The sequence below is a fragment of the Labrus mixtus genome, chromosome 9 (assembly GCF_963584025.1).
Source record: "Labrus mixtus chromosome 9, fLabMix1.1, whole genome shotgun sequence".
In the NCBI taxonomy this organism is placed as follows: domain Eukaryota; kingdom Metazoa; phylum Chordata; class Actinopteri; order Labriformes; family Labridae; genus Labrus; species Labrus mixtus.
Window position 1 is genome coordinate 26,398,504 of NC_083620.1, and position 15,215 is coordinate 26,413,718.

The 15,215-nt window shown below is 43.5% G+C and overlaps 1 protein-coding gene across 4 annotated transcripts in view; it reads left to right on the forward strand.

Moving 5' to 3' along the window:
* Positions 1–15,215, forward strand: part of nova2 (NOVA alternative splicing regulator 2) — an 85,317-nt gene that overhangs the window by 51,965 nt on the left and 18,137 nt on the right. For all 4 annotated transcript variants that reach the window (XM_061047146.1, XM_061047147.1, XM_061047144.1 and 1 more), the window contains one exon: positions 5,832–5,998. In XM_061047146.1, the coding sequence (XP_060903129.1) occupies positions 5,832–5,998 (167 nt within the window). The remainder of the gene's footprint in view (positions 1–5,831; positions 5,999–15,215) is intronic.

Consider the following 15,215-nt stretch of genomic DNA (forward strand, 5'->3'; position numbering starts at 1 on the left):
TGACTCGCTGCCGATCTGCCTCTCCCGCTCCGAGTGTCTGTCCGTTTCCCCCTCCGTCCGTCCTTTCTCTCCTGCACTTGTTTGATGTTTTTTGGATGTGGCAGAAGTCGTGTGAGCCTCTGTATCTCTTTCTCTCTCTCTTTCCCCAGCTGAGGTTTTTTTTTTTTTACCACCACAGTGGTGTTGGAAGTGAAAAAAAGCTGAAACTCTCAACACAGCAGGGGATGAACCATCATGTACCTGTGAACACAGGACCTCTGGCGATGCTGTCACATCTCGTCTCTTCTCTCCGTCCCTTCTCTTCCTCTCTGCTGGTATTTCTCAAATGTTACAAAGTTTGAGAAACTCGCTAACACACGGGGAACTTCAGGCTTCTTTAGCGGACTCTCAGGGGGAGAGTTTGTGAATTACAAATGGGTCACTTTGCAGAAATGTACCCGACTATATTTGACAACTTGTTTCATATAGTTGTGACACGAGCTGGCGGTTCTCAGTAGAAACCAGACTGTTTATGCCTTTAGTGGTTGTCTCAGCTGAAAAACAACATTAATAAACCAAGAAGGAATATCATTTTTTTTAGGTCATGCTAGCTCTCTGATATTTTTGAAGAAGTACGGTTTTTACGTAACAGCATGGACTTTAAATTTATTTACATGAAATTATACTTTGTGACCCAGTTTGTGGCTGCAGCATGCAGGCCTAAATTAAAGATCTGATACACTGGATCATCAAATATTCACCTTTTCTTTTCAAAATCATTGAACTCATTTACCAGGGGTGTTAACCACTACCCGATACAAGACAGAAAAAAAACATGTTAAAGGTTTAGGTGGTTTATAAACCTAAACAATATAAATATAAAGTTCCTACAAAAACTATGCAGACAACTTTACAAAGATGTTTGTTCTCCAAACCTAAACTCACTTTGATGATGTCATTAAAATGTTGACTGACCTCCATGTGTGAATATGTTGAAATGCCCCTTTAACTCGTGCTCATAGGGGTTAAATTACACAAAGTACAAATACGCTTTTGACTCGTCCAAACACATAAATAGTTAGTAGTTAATAGTTATTGTCAGCTACGGCAGCCTGCAGTGGACATCTCTTTCCACCCGCAGCCGGAGGGAGTGAATCACGGCTGCAGGTCGTTCGCTCTGCTGAAATGAAGAAGCCGAGAGTCGTCTTTCGAGCGAGGGGATCCTGTAACTCCATCAGTGCAGAGATCACTGAGAGGTCACGCTCGCTCGTCCCTCTCTCTCCTCAGGACTGTGTGATGGAACGTCTTTGATGCTTTTTTTAAAACAACAATGTTTGATTTCCTTTTTTTTTTAAATTTGTTTTTTTGGCAACTTAAATTCCCTGGCCTCCACTTCGTCTCTGCTGGCTTTTTTTTTTATGCTTCAAGCTGCAGAGGGCTGATGCCTCCCCTCCCACTGCAGGATTGTTAAGTTGTTTTGATCGCTGCCCGTGTTCACATTTATGTCTCGGGTGCAAATTCTAAAGTTTAATTGCTAGCTTCAGCATTGTCTTAATGAGCGCGCGTGTGTTGGAGTGTTACTCTGAGAGTCAGAAATCAGAGGCGAGTCGGCTCGCTTTGCTGCTTGTCTGCTGCCTCTCTGGTCATCAGGAGGAGGAGGAGGAGGAGGAGAGCAGAGGAGGAAGGAGTGAGTCATGCTAGTTAGACTTTTAGAAAAACAACTGCCAGGGAGCACAGAGTGGATCATGAGTATGATGATGAAAGTGCTGGTGTTGGGTCACTTGGTCACTGCGGAGAAAAACAAGCTGAAGTTCATTATGCAATATGAGTTTCACACTTTCTTTTTTTTATTTTCAATCCATCTTCTTCCTCTGATCACGATAGGATCTCCTGTCATGGAACCTCTCGTTCTTCTGGTTCTCAAACCTGCAGCTTTGTCCACCTGGACTGGATTTGATCTGTGCTGCAGGCTGCATTAGCTCCTGCAGCTGAAACAGTAAACTATGTGGCAGAACATTTAGAGGCTGTAAACAAAGACTTCAGACTGCAGAGTAACTTCTGCAATTACTTGATGGACAGTAAATCCACATTAATACTGAAAAGCTGGAGGATTTACTCACGTTGGGTATGCATGCACTCATAATACATAAATAAATATTAATTGATCTCTAGGTAAATATTTAGTGAAGAAATAAAGCAGCTCTTTGTTGCAGAGGCACAGCTGTACAACATCTTCAGTTTGATCTGAAGCGGCCTTTTCTTCTACAGTTACACTACACACACACACACACACACACACACATGCATGCACACATATTCCCAAGCTACACATAGACATGACAAACACAAACCCATGCCAAGACAATGGCCTGCTAATCCTTGCTTCTGATTGGACGAAGCCAGATTACCCAGAGGGCACCAGCTGTCGGGGAGAGGCGAAGCCCAGTTTCCTCAGTGTCTATACACACACACACACACACACACACACACACACACACACACACACACACACACACACACACACCAAACACACGTGTCATGTCACCCTGCTCACTAAACCTGAATTAAACACAGAACGAGCTGAAATGTTTACCTTTTAAGCGTTAGCATGTGGCTAACACATAACTGAAATGTCACGCTATGCTAGGCTACGCTAGTTTGGGTGATTTGTTAGGTCGCCTCAGCCAAACTGAGGCGTTCAGCTGCTGTCACCAGAGCGTGTTTGTTGTTGCTGTCGACACGCTGTAAAAATAGGAATGGGAATTAATGGGAGTGTAATGCTAACAGGCGGTGCAGAGGTCCAACACGGACAGGTAGCCAAATGCTGCACATGCCTGAATGTGCTGTGTGTTTGTATTTTTAGCCTCTTGTTGTTTCAGACCCCCCCCCCCCGGTATGTACGGTGTGCAAGAAGTCCAAAAAGAGTGTTGAAATGTGTAAATACAGTCATGAGAAGGTTTATTCCTGCAGAAGTTTGATAAGTTACTGTCACTTTATTTAGACTCTGTGCTGAGCTGTGTTGACTTAATTAAATATCAGGCAACAACACAAAGCTTTTTCCTCATGTAGCCCAACATCAGTCTCGAGCCCTCACAGCCCTGTACAGCTTTTGTCCCTCCCAACCACAATCCCTCGGCTCCCAGTGCAACCACAGAGCGCTGAACTGGGCCAAACCGAGCCAGGCCAACAGTGCGGCGAGAGGGGAGGAGACAGGAAACGCTAACTGACATGCTGCTCGGCTGAGATAAGAGTAGATCCCTCTAAATGCTGGAGTCTGGAGAGAGAGAGGGAGAGAGAGAGAGAGAGAGAGGGAGGAGAAGAGCGGAACAAAAGGGAGATAGAGAGAGGAAGAGAGAAAGGGAAGGGAGAGGAGAGAGAATAAATGTCAAAAGGATAAGAGAGAGAGAGAGAGATTTACTTTTAGTGTGTTGTTGTGATACAGATGGACTGAAGGGCTTTGCATTGGCCTAGATTTTCCTCTTTTATACCGTCTGTCTGTCTGTCTGTCTGTCTGTCTGTCTGTCTGTGTGTGTGTGTGTGTGTGTGTGTGTGTGTGTGTGTGTGTGTGTGTGTGTGTGTGTGTGTGTGTGTGTGTGTGTGTGTGTGTGTGTGTGTGTGTGTGTGTGTGTGTGTGTGTGTGTGTGTGTGTGTGTGTGTGTGTGTGTGTGTGTCACTGAAGTGTGTCTTGTATGGTTTTTGTTTTTTTGACCTTTTGATGTCACAGTTCTACAAGTCACACATATTTCACATCACAGTAAATACTTAAAAACTTTTGAAAGACTTCCCTCTTTTTTTATTTAGACCGTCATGTTTCAGGTGATCTTTTTCTAATATTTTCATTAAACATGCACGTGACATTATTCATTATTTACAGACTTTATTGCAACACAACAGGAACACATTACAAACAAAAGATGTGTTTACAGACCTGATGTTCACTGGGATGATTTTAATTCACTGCTTGTCATATTGTTGGATGAATAGAAACCATGTGTCACTGAGATCTCAGGAGTAAATGATGATAATGTGGGGCTTTAGATCGGTCATTACACCCATACACTGACAGAAATGTGACCATGGAGCCTCTGAATGTAAAGCTTTCACATGTTTAATTACACAAAGTGTCCCACTCTGTCATCGTGTAATCTATGAAACCGTGTCAGTTCAAAGGTCAAAGCTTGATCCAAAAGCGACTGGGCTTTTTTTTTTTTTTTATGTTTCACCTCTCCTCAAAAGGCTTCCTCACTCGTTCGGTCCACCAGATAGTTTAGAACTGAAGGAGGTGAAACATCTTCAACATCTTCAATCAGTCCGTGTTGCCTTTGGATCAAGCTTTACAAGTCATAATTTGCACGAGTTCCCTTTAAGGGTCCCTGAGCGTCCCCCTGGTTCTGTATATTTTATGAAATGACATTTCTTAAACTTTTGGTTGCCAGCAATAGTGAGAACTCTTTGGTTGTTTGGTGGTCCCCTAAATGCTCATCCTCTGTGGATTCAAGCAGCATCAATCTGTCTCCAGAAACTCTTTTTTTTTTTTTACCTCACAGAGAGTTTAGAAATGTCTGATTTTCCGTTCACAGCATTCAGTGGATCTGTTTTAATGTTGTAAGCAGCGGTACGTGTCTGTCAACACCTTTCTCGTAATTCAAACACGAGGTGCATGAGCTGCAGTCGTCAGTGTAATCACACACAGACAAACACACACACACAGCGAGAGAGAGAGAGTAGTAAATGCAGAAATACAGCTCGTCTTATGTTTCCTGCATGTGTTTCTGCTGGGTTTTTGACTTTCTCACTGAGCTCAGTCTCAGCGTGACACCGCATCACTTTTTGATTTGTTTAATGGAGTCCGAGCCAGCTGATTTACAGCTGATATCAATCTTACAGATACAGCTGTTAATTTTTACTCTCAAGTTCAGGCCAAAACCCGAAGCAGAAGTTTTGGAGATCTCAGCAGCTTGTTGTATTTTTTTTTTTTTTTTAATGTGACCGGGGAATTAACGGCCTGATTGGAAGAAGGCCTGGAAACAGACACGAACTTAGAGTGAGAAATGGTCACGAGGAAAAGATGCAGAAGAGGTGAAACTTCTGACGTGTTCTGAATGTTGCCTTTAAATACGAGGTCATGCATTTTCTTCCAAACCTGTGCTGAACTTTCACTGCAGACTGACTCTGACTTGTCCGTCGATCTCCGCTCGATCTCTCTGTCTTGCATCAATCAGGATGTTTTCTCCAAATTTCTCAACTTGCCTTCTAACATTTCATTAAGATTTGCTGATTTGATTTCAGCTATAAATATCCCCTTCCACACTAAATGTTAAAATACGTTCCTCTCCTCCCACTCTGCTGTTTCCTATCCATTTCTTCTTAATTCCCTTTTTTTTTTTTCTTTACTCTTTTCTGTCTCTGCTTTTCCTATCTGCTGCTGAGGCTGTTTAATTTCCCTGCGGGGATCATTACAGTTTCTTCCTGTCTTTTCTATTCTCTCTCCCAGTTGTAACTTTCTTGTAAAGCAGTGTGAGCTGGGTTCATTTTTTATCCATCTGCACGTAAAAAAAAAAAAATGATGAAAATAGAAAAGTCTCAGCGCTGAAGTCAGAAGCGGGGCAGCACATCCTGCATGACATCAAACCTTTACCTGCCCTGTGAGAGCTCAGAGCACACCTGTGGAAACAGCTCAACAAGAAGGAAGCTGAGAAGAAGAGAAAGAAATCTCTTTTAAAAAGGCTCTGAGCAAACCTGTTGTAGAAGTTGGCACTTATAACATGCCGTCTGAATAAATAAATAAAGAGTTTGGTTTTGCCGTCAGTTGAAGCTCGTGCACTGACCTGTCTTTCTGTGTGTGTTTGCAGGGACGACAGAGCGCGTGTGTCTGATCCAGGGGACGGTGGAGGCGCTGAACGGCGTCCATGACTTCATCGCTGAGAAGGTCAGAGAGATGCCTCAGAGCACCCAGAAGACAGAGCCGGTCAGCATCCTGCAGCCACAGACCACCGTCAACCCCGACCGCGTCAAACAGGTCTGTACCACCAGCTCTCGTCTTTTTCTCTCTGATTCTCATCCAGGAGCACTTCAACTGCAGAGGCTCCCTGTGAGAACGTGTGTGTGTGTTTATCAGTGTTATGTGTGTGTGTGTAAGCTCTGTCCCAGCTGAAGAGGTGCATGATGAGGAAGAGGGGAGTGTTCAACATCAGAACGACAAACTGTGTGTGTGTGTGTCTGTGGTTGAGGTGACAGGCGACCGTGAAGAGATGTCAACAGATTACAGAGAGCGAGCGAGAGAGAGAGGAAGAGTTAATAGTGAAAAATACAAGGGAAGGGGTATGAGAAACAAAAACGAGGGGAGGGGAGGAGGTAAACGAGAGAAGAGGAAAAGATGGAGGGGAGAGGAAAAAAAGGTTGAAGGAAATATCAACAGAGGGAGAGAAAGCGGGATGCAATGTGCGAGGTGTGAACATATGAACATGTGATATGACCTGTCAGCTGACACACACACACACACACACGTGCACACACACACACACACACACACATGCACACACACACGTACACACACACACACACACACACAAACAGACATCCAAGCATCCACACGCCAGCAGGAAACATCTTCCTGCTGAGGAAGGAAGTCTGACGAGAGTCCTCATCACTCCCCATGTATCTATCACACACACACACACACACACACACACACACACACACACACACACACACACACACACACACACACACACTCTCTCTCTCTCTGAATTTATGTGTGAGAAGTGTTAATAAAAAGCGTTGAACTTTATATTTCCATCCCACTGACTTCCTGTATCTTTCAGCCTTTTCATCTTCTCTCTCTCCCTTCTCTCTCTCTCTCTCCCCTTCTCTCTCTCTCCCTTCTCTCTCTCTCCCTTCTCTCTCGCTCTCGCTCCCTTCTCTCTCTCTCTCTCTCTCTCCCTTCTCTCTCTCTCTCTCTCTCCCTTCTCTCTCTCTCCCCCCCTTCTCTCTCTCCCTTCTCTCTCTCTCTCTCTCTCTCCCTTCTCTCTCTCTCTCTCTCTCTTCCCCCTTTCTCTCTCTCCCTTCTCTCTCTCTCTCTCTCTCCCTTCTCTCTCTCTCTCTCTCTCTCCCTTCTCTCTCTCTCTCCCTTCTCTCTCTCTCTCTCCCTTCTCTCTCTCTCCCTTCTCTCTCTCTCTCTCTCTTCCCCCTTTCTCTCTCTCTCTCTCTCTCTCTGTGAAAAAGTGCAGAGATTGAGCGATGGAGCACAAAGTGTTGGTACTGATACGATCCAGTTTGCCTGATTTTATGTTTATATAACAGTTTGTTCTGTTACATATAAAATACTTATATAATATTTAAGCAGCTTATATACATACATACATTGCCCCTGTCATTGGTCTTACCTCTGGGAGCAATCTGAAATCTGAGTTAAATGTTTATGTAATGGCTCGCCTGTTATCTTGATTGAATGAGACTTCAACACATTGTGATGTACAGTCAGAGGTTTGTTGCCTTTTCTCTATCAGCACAGCAGTCTACAGCGACACAGCTTCTTATACTGTCAGTGCCACTAGAGGGCGCTCAATCGTAAAATGTTCTTTTCCTTTGGCTAAAAATATCAACAAATGCAGAGTTTTGTTTTCTTATTGTCAGATAAATTAGTTGCTACGAGAGCAAATATTTGAACTGAACAATTTAACATTTTTGATCCTGAAACGCGGATGAAAAATGGGTTCATTAAGATGTAACAGCTCCAGTGAGAGGCTTTTATTTTGTTAATTAGAACATCTTTTTACTCCTTCAGTTGTCCACAAGTCTACAAAAGAAACTTTCATCACAAACTTTTCACAAAGTCGTCGTTCATTCAGAAACTTTCTTTCATAATCTTCCTCGTCATGAAACTCTCTCTGCTGATGGACCGGTAAATGAGAGCGGCACTCCCCCCCCCCCCCCCCCCCCCCCAACACCCCCCCCCCACCAGCTGTGTAACGGAGGGAAATTAGTGTGCTCATTGATTATGATCCCAATCTGTTTAAGTGGTGATCATCAGACTCTCTTCATGATTGCTCTCTATTGATTAGTCAGGTCTGGCATTGTTTGCAACTATTGACTTTGCAGGCCTGCAGTGCATCCACCCAGGCCTGTGAACACACACACACACACACACACACACACACACACACAGAGTGGCATTCAGGAATATTTACAATTCTATTAAAATAAATTTAATTTCTATTAAAATAAATTTCAGAAGAAAAATAAAAATATGCTTGAAATTTTCTTTTAAATATCCTCAGAAGTTTCTCTTTCTCCTCCTCGTCTCTGAGCTTCTCGTGTTGCGTCTGTGTTGCGTCTGTGTTGCGTATGTTTCCCCATGCTGTGATGATTTCTCATTCTCTGTCAGGAGCAGAATTTGGGGGGCGGGGGAGGAGCAGGAGGAGTGCTACGCCTTTCTAGTTTTGAATAATTATAACTATCATACTTGTGTACACACACAGACGCACACAAAGAGCCCTCAGAGATGGAGGGGTTTTTTTTTCTTCTTTTTTTTTTGCAGAGTACACATTTCGAAGGTGCAGTTATGCAGAGAGATTGATGCATAATTAATCAATACTGGGTACACACACACACACACACACACACACACACACACACAGACGTGTAGCCCACACACACTCTGCAGAGTTAAATTCAAACAGACTTTTTAGGGCTCATGCATATTACAGGATCGAGTTGTGTTTGCACATATGGTGTCTTGTTTTGTTGTGTTAGAAAAGTCTTATCTTTATTTTGATGGAAAATCATCGATCCAAACGCAGCTCGTGTGAGACTTGTGGTACCGTAAATTGTGAATTTTAAACCTGAATAACTGAAGACGTGCTTGAATGTCACCTCGGCGACATTTTTCATTAGATTTTATCCTTCAGTCCCACAGAGGATAAAAATCATTAAACTACTGAATATAAAAACATGTAACAAGTATTTAATATTCCTAATTTTCAGTATGAAGTAAAACATTATATTGCAGATCATCGAGGGTCTACAAGACGAGAGTCTTGTAGTGGGCGTTGCAGTTCATCTCTAAGGTGATGGATGCGTTGGAGGTCAGGCTTCTGCAGCTTTTTTTTTTTTTTCCTCCACACCATCCTCAGGTTGTAGTTGCTAGGCAACCAGTGGAGATTCCAGGAAGGTAACCGCTCCGGCTGCAGCACATCACAGTCTCATCACTTTCTGTACACATGAACACAAAGAGAGAGAAAACATGTCAGTGTGTGGCTTTTAGAGGCGCTGCTTTTTGGAGGACTTTTCTTATTCCTGCTAAATCAAAAAAGGTCCCTCCTGTTTTCCTTCTTGCTGCGGCGCTAAGCTCGTCCACATGGAGGTCTGCAAATTCAGTTTGTGTCGTCTGCATGTCGAGGCGTCTGAGGCTGACTGGCATGTGAAGTGATGTTGTTTGGGACGCAGTGAGCCGCCGCGGGGAGACGAGCGGGGCTAATAGCTGCTGATATTTAGACCCTCCTAATAGAGGATGAATCCCCCTGTTGCTCTTCAGGCTATTTATACTTGACAGAGAGGCGACTAAATGGATTTGTGCTGCATTTGACGGCACACACTAGACACACACACAGAGAAGAAATCCCCCTCACACCAACACCAAAAATACCCTGCTGGACACTCAGAGGCCCCCCCGGGCATGAGAAGAGACCGTGTGCAGAGAGGAATCATTTTAACACGAAGCAGATGATTTCAAATTCAAGTGAAAACATCGAGTTTAGTCAAAAGAGAAAACAATCTGTCAAAAATGATCCGCAGTTTTACGAGCTTGTTGTGATAAATAAACCACACATTTGACACAATATTAGAATATTTTACTAAACTAAATAAACACAGCATTATATTTTATAAAGTTTATATTTTTGAGAGTGTAAGAATGTTTAGTGCAAAGGGGCGATCATGATTTATACTTATTTTAAATGCTTAAACACACTTAGGACACTTATCTTGTACAACCAAATGTTTGTTTCAAGGACAGAAAAATATTTTCTGCTGCTTCTGAAATAAAATGAGAGTCGTTGTATTTCTGTGCACAACACGAGCAGGTAAAGGAGGTTTGATTTTGCTCTTTATAAATCACAACATTTCACTCGGTACCTGAAACAACTCGACCTGTTGTGTAAAAGTTCGAGGACTTAAGAGAGCATTTATTTTTTAATATCAGCAGCAGAAATCTGACTAACACGTCAGGACAGAGTGAACTCAGAGCACTGTGAAGACAGGATTGATAATTAAACAAGTAACACATTACTCCCAACATAAACACACACACACACACACACACACACACACACATTTAGGGTCAGTGACTTGTTAGTAATCTGAGAAGTCAACCCAGCTCCTAAAAGCATTGCAGTCATTGTGGAAACAGTTTTGTAACCAAAACAACACAACCTCACTGTGATGTGATGAATGAACCTTATATGAAAACACACACACACACACACACACACACACACACACAGACACCTGTGAGTCTCTGAAAGATGAATTGTCGTCTGTTGCTCTGCAGCCGTTGATTGTTCACTGTTTTGATTGTGGATAGCATTTCTTCTTCTTCTTCTTGTCAAGAGCGCGGCTGCTGCAGCATGTGCTGTTAAGACCGCACTGTTTAACCCCGAGAGAGAGAGAGAGAGAGAGAGAGAGAGAGAGAGAGAGGGGAGATGTTGGACTGGTGTGATTTGGACTTAGTGAAAGAGATGAAGAGAGCAGGAGCGATGGATGGAGACGAAGAGGAAGATGAGGATCAGGACAGAGACAGTAGAGCGGCCGGCTGAGTATGTGACTGAAAGCTGGACTCAGATCTGAACTCTTGTTAGCCGACAGCTGACGGAGAGCTTCTCTGTATGGAAGCAGCTGCCGAGAGAAAGAAAAGCCGCGCGGCGACACGCCGCGCTTCAAGGCCACATAACGGGACGACAGAGCAGAGAGGACGATGATTTACGAGCTGCACACATTCTGAGAGCGGCTCTAATGAGCTCTGACATGACCGATGGAAGCCCAGAATTTACTGAAGGATTTTACGACTTTTATCATTCAGTGTTTGTTTTAGTGGCTGCTCCGTCAGTACATTTAAAGCACGATCACACCTCTGAGTGCTCACTGAAACACACACACACACTAATCATTTAAACTAGAGAAGCCAAATCTCTCCAACGGTTTGTTCACAATTTAAATCAATGACTTTTAGATAAACCAGGTTAGGGAGAGGAAGAAGCTGATAATTCTAATATTACACTTTTATAGTTTTAATGACACGATGAGCTGGTTGGATTGGAGGTTACTTTTACTGTTATTAAGTCACAGATGCATTTCATGTAAAATTTTGATTTAACACAAAAGTGTGTCATTGTTCTGTCATAGCTCGGGCTAGTTTGACACTTTGAGATCATAAAATCTTCATGGAGAGGCTGAACATGATGAGACGGTCGGGGTAAAGTCCAAACAATGTTTTCAAATCAAATAAGTCAGTAAATAAATTTGACCACATTAATGTGTTTGCAGCCAGTTTAGGCTTTATTTTTATATTCTCAAATGACGCTATCATCAAGCTTAATATGAAGATCAAACATCCTTCTCTGTGAAAACACAAATGAAGGTCTTAAGAGAGAAAACGCAGCACGCTCAGCTCCATCAGCCGGAGTGTTTTTTTTACGGCCTGACTTGTGTGTGCGGTGACTCGGTGTGACCGGTAGCTGCTGGTGATTATTGTGTGCTAACTTTAGACGGATATTAATACTGACATGATGAGCAGACCGTGAGAGAACACTCTGTACGCCTGCCACTGTTACACCGTGTTTCTACGTGAGTGGAAAACACTTCAGGTGTTTGTTTGAATGGTTTTAGCGCTCAGTTAAAACAATAAACTCACTCAGGTAGTAACTGCAGATTTGAATGACCGTTGTTGACCAGTAGTGGCCGCTGTTGAGCAAAAGTCTCCCGTCACTGTGATGGCTCTGTGATTTGGCTGTTGTTCCTTTCACTTAGATGAAGTCTGATTTAAAAACAGCATATGAGCTCCTGAATCACAATAACCAGACCGGCTGAAAGTCTGATCAGTTGCAGAGCGGGATTTCCATAACCTAATACCAGTTTGTACAATGTGGACAGTTTAGTCGGATGACCTTCTGTTTAATCGCTCCGTGTGTTGCCGTGTGTGCACGAGGACGTATGTTGACCGTAAGCCGTTGCAACACAACAATGACGGCCGCGCGGAGAGCAGATGATGGATATCCATATTCAGGGAGACGATCAAACACGTGCCAGAGAGGAATACTGCCGAGGTTGGAGGAAAACATAGCGCCTGATATGATCAGTACTTCTGCACACGATGCACAGCTCTTCAAAAATAAACATGTCACATAAGTTAAACACACAACAGCATCAGATCGAATCACGTAAAGTCAAACAGAAATCCATAAACTGGATGATGTAGTGAAAGGAGAGGATAAGAAGGCAGCTATTTGCCCGTCTGGCGGCCCTGACACTTGGCTGCGGGGGCTGCTGATTGCTCCAAACAGGCTCCGTCATGATGCATATATATATAAATATTTTGTCTATAAACATCAAAGTCCAGGACACCCTATCCTTATTTTGTACAGTCTTAAGTTTAAGCGAGTGTAATCACTATTTACCTGTTTGTTTTTTTTACATTCTGTAAATAACAGCAGCACATAAACATAAGTGATCGTTCCATAAAAGACAGAGCACTCTGGAGACCTCCCGTTCTGTGTTTATGTGTAATGTAGTCAAGCATCACCTACTTACTGCATCAATATTGTATTGGTGTTGGCAGTAAAACATGGCCTCTCCTCTGTTATTGTTGCATTACGCTGTTTAGAAGTGAGCTGCAGAGCGGCGGCGGCGGCCCCGGTGGGATCAGCTGTAAATGGCCTGTGGTTTTGTTGTGGTGTTATTCCGGGGCTATTTTGGGCGCCGGGCTAGCCCACACTGGCCTTTTTATATTCAGTTGAAAATCTGCTGCATCTTTTCGACGCTGTTAGGCTGTGATGACAACAACACTCTTACATTAACTCACATCAACCTCCAGTCCCTCGTTTGTCCTGGCGGCTCCCTCCCCGGCCACTTCCTGCGAGAGAGAGAGGGAAAGGGGGTCATTTCCTCCGACCTTTCACCACCCCGCATGAACACCTGTTTCCTACTTCCTGTTGTTGCCTCAAACGCAGGAAGCTCGCCATAAACGTCGGGGGGGGGGGGGGGGGAAGTGGAGGCAGAGTCTGGCTCGCTGAGTGTCAGATGATGAAGAGGTGGAGAGTGTAAGACTCCGATGACAGAAATAATTCAGCTTCTGCCCAAACATGAGTCAAACACCAAACCGTGCTCAAACAGTCCACGGTTTCTGATCAATGAATCAAAGAAAGAGAGGGAGAGGTGTTGGAAAGTATTTTGTTAGGTTAGTTTTTTGGGCTTTTTGGCCTTCATTTGTACATAAGGCCAAATCATATAAAACATAACTCACATGGAATGACATCATGAAAGACATGAAGGGAAATATGAGACAAACAGTGCGTCGTATATTTGGAGGCAGCAACGCCAACGCACTCAACAGCTGATGGAACAAATGACCTCAGACTTCTGTTTAATTCTTCCCCCTCCTAACACACATTCACCGAGGTGTTTTACCACTTTGCATTAAGTGGAAAATAAATGTAAACACAACAGAGACATTTCCTCACATGTCAAAGTTGATGCAGCTCATCTCCACCTCCAGCAGTTGAAGAGAAACGTTATCATCGAACCACCTTAATGCGTGAAAAGCCCCGATAACTTACCGTCTTGAAGCGCAGTTTGTGACTCTGTAGCTGCTAAATGTTCGGCCGTGTCCACCAGCCGGCCTCTGCTGAGTGTGTCTGAGGTGTGCAGGTGGTGAACAGTAGGTTTTAACAGCTGCACGCTGAGGCTGAACATTCAACTAACAAAACAGAGAGGTCAGTTTGCAGCCAAACAGTTGAACATTAAACCGGAGCTGCAGACACTTTGATTATTTTCCTGCAGGTTCATTAAGCCTCTTCATTCCTATTGTCACATTATTTTTAATTTATCATTTCACTGTTATGACAGAAATGCATTTATCATCATCAGACACGTACAGCCATGTCGGCTTTATTCTGTTCTGTTGACTCACAGTTTCAGTCTTTACAGTAACGCTCCTCTCTTACCTTCTTACATAATAACTTTTATCTATTTTATCCTCTGAGGCCTGTGATTTGCAGCCTCTGCCTTTGCTGCTGAGTCAGCTAAGTAACACACACACACACACACCTACACACACACACACACACACACACACACACGCACACTCTGTCTCTCTTATCTGCTCCAAACAGTGATGATGGAGCGTCTGCATTTCATTATCTCTGCAGTAATTCATGTTTGACGGCCCCCGTTTAACACACATGAACAACACACACAGCAGATCGAGTTCAGATGTGACGTCCAGCTTTCTTCCCTACTTTGCAATTTTTTTTTTCTCTCAGTTTTTTATTTGCTGGTTCTTTTCTTGCTGTTTCTGTGAAGGGAACGCAACAGGCTGAACAGAGAAAAACTATTCAGAGGGATGTAAACAAACAGAGATTGTGAGCAGGAGAGAGAGGGAGAGCCGGTGGTGTGTTTTGACCTTACTGGAAAGGAAAGGAAAAAGTGAAGGAAAAGAAAGCTATCGAGGAGATAAGTGATGAACTGACAGCCCATTGTACAAATACATGTTGTGTTTTTGACCCTTTAAGACTTTTTAAAGTTTCTACATCAGCTGTTAAGACCTGCAGCTCTGCGTGCTGTACAGATGAATCAGTTATTCTGACACAATGAGAGAAGTTATGACCTTCCTGACAGAACAAACATATAAACTTCTGTCATTTGTTTGTGTCTGAGAGCTGATGTGTGTGTGTGTTTGTGTGTGTGTGTGTGTGTCTGTGAGCTGGTGTGTGTGTGTGTCTGTGAGCTGGTCTGTGTGTGTGTGTCTTTAAGCGCATGATGACAAGTTAAATGTTCTCTTGAGAGGAAAATCTGTTCAGGAGATCTTTTAAAATGAAACATTACAGGAGGAAATCCAGCCTCAGCCTCCCCTGTGTGTGTGTGTGTGTGTGTGTGTGTGTGTGTGTGTGTGTGTGTGTGTGTGTGTGTGTGTGTGTGTGTGTGTGTGTGTGTGTGTGTGTGTGTGTGTGTGTGTGTCAGTTTGT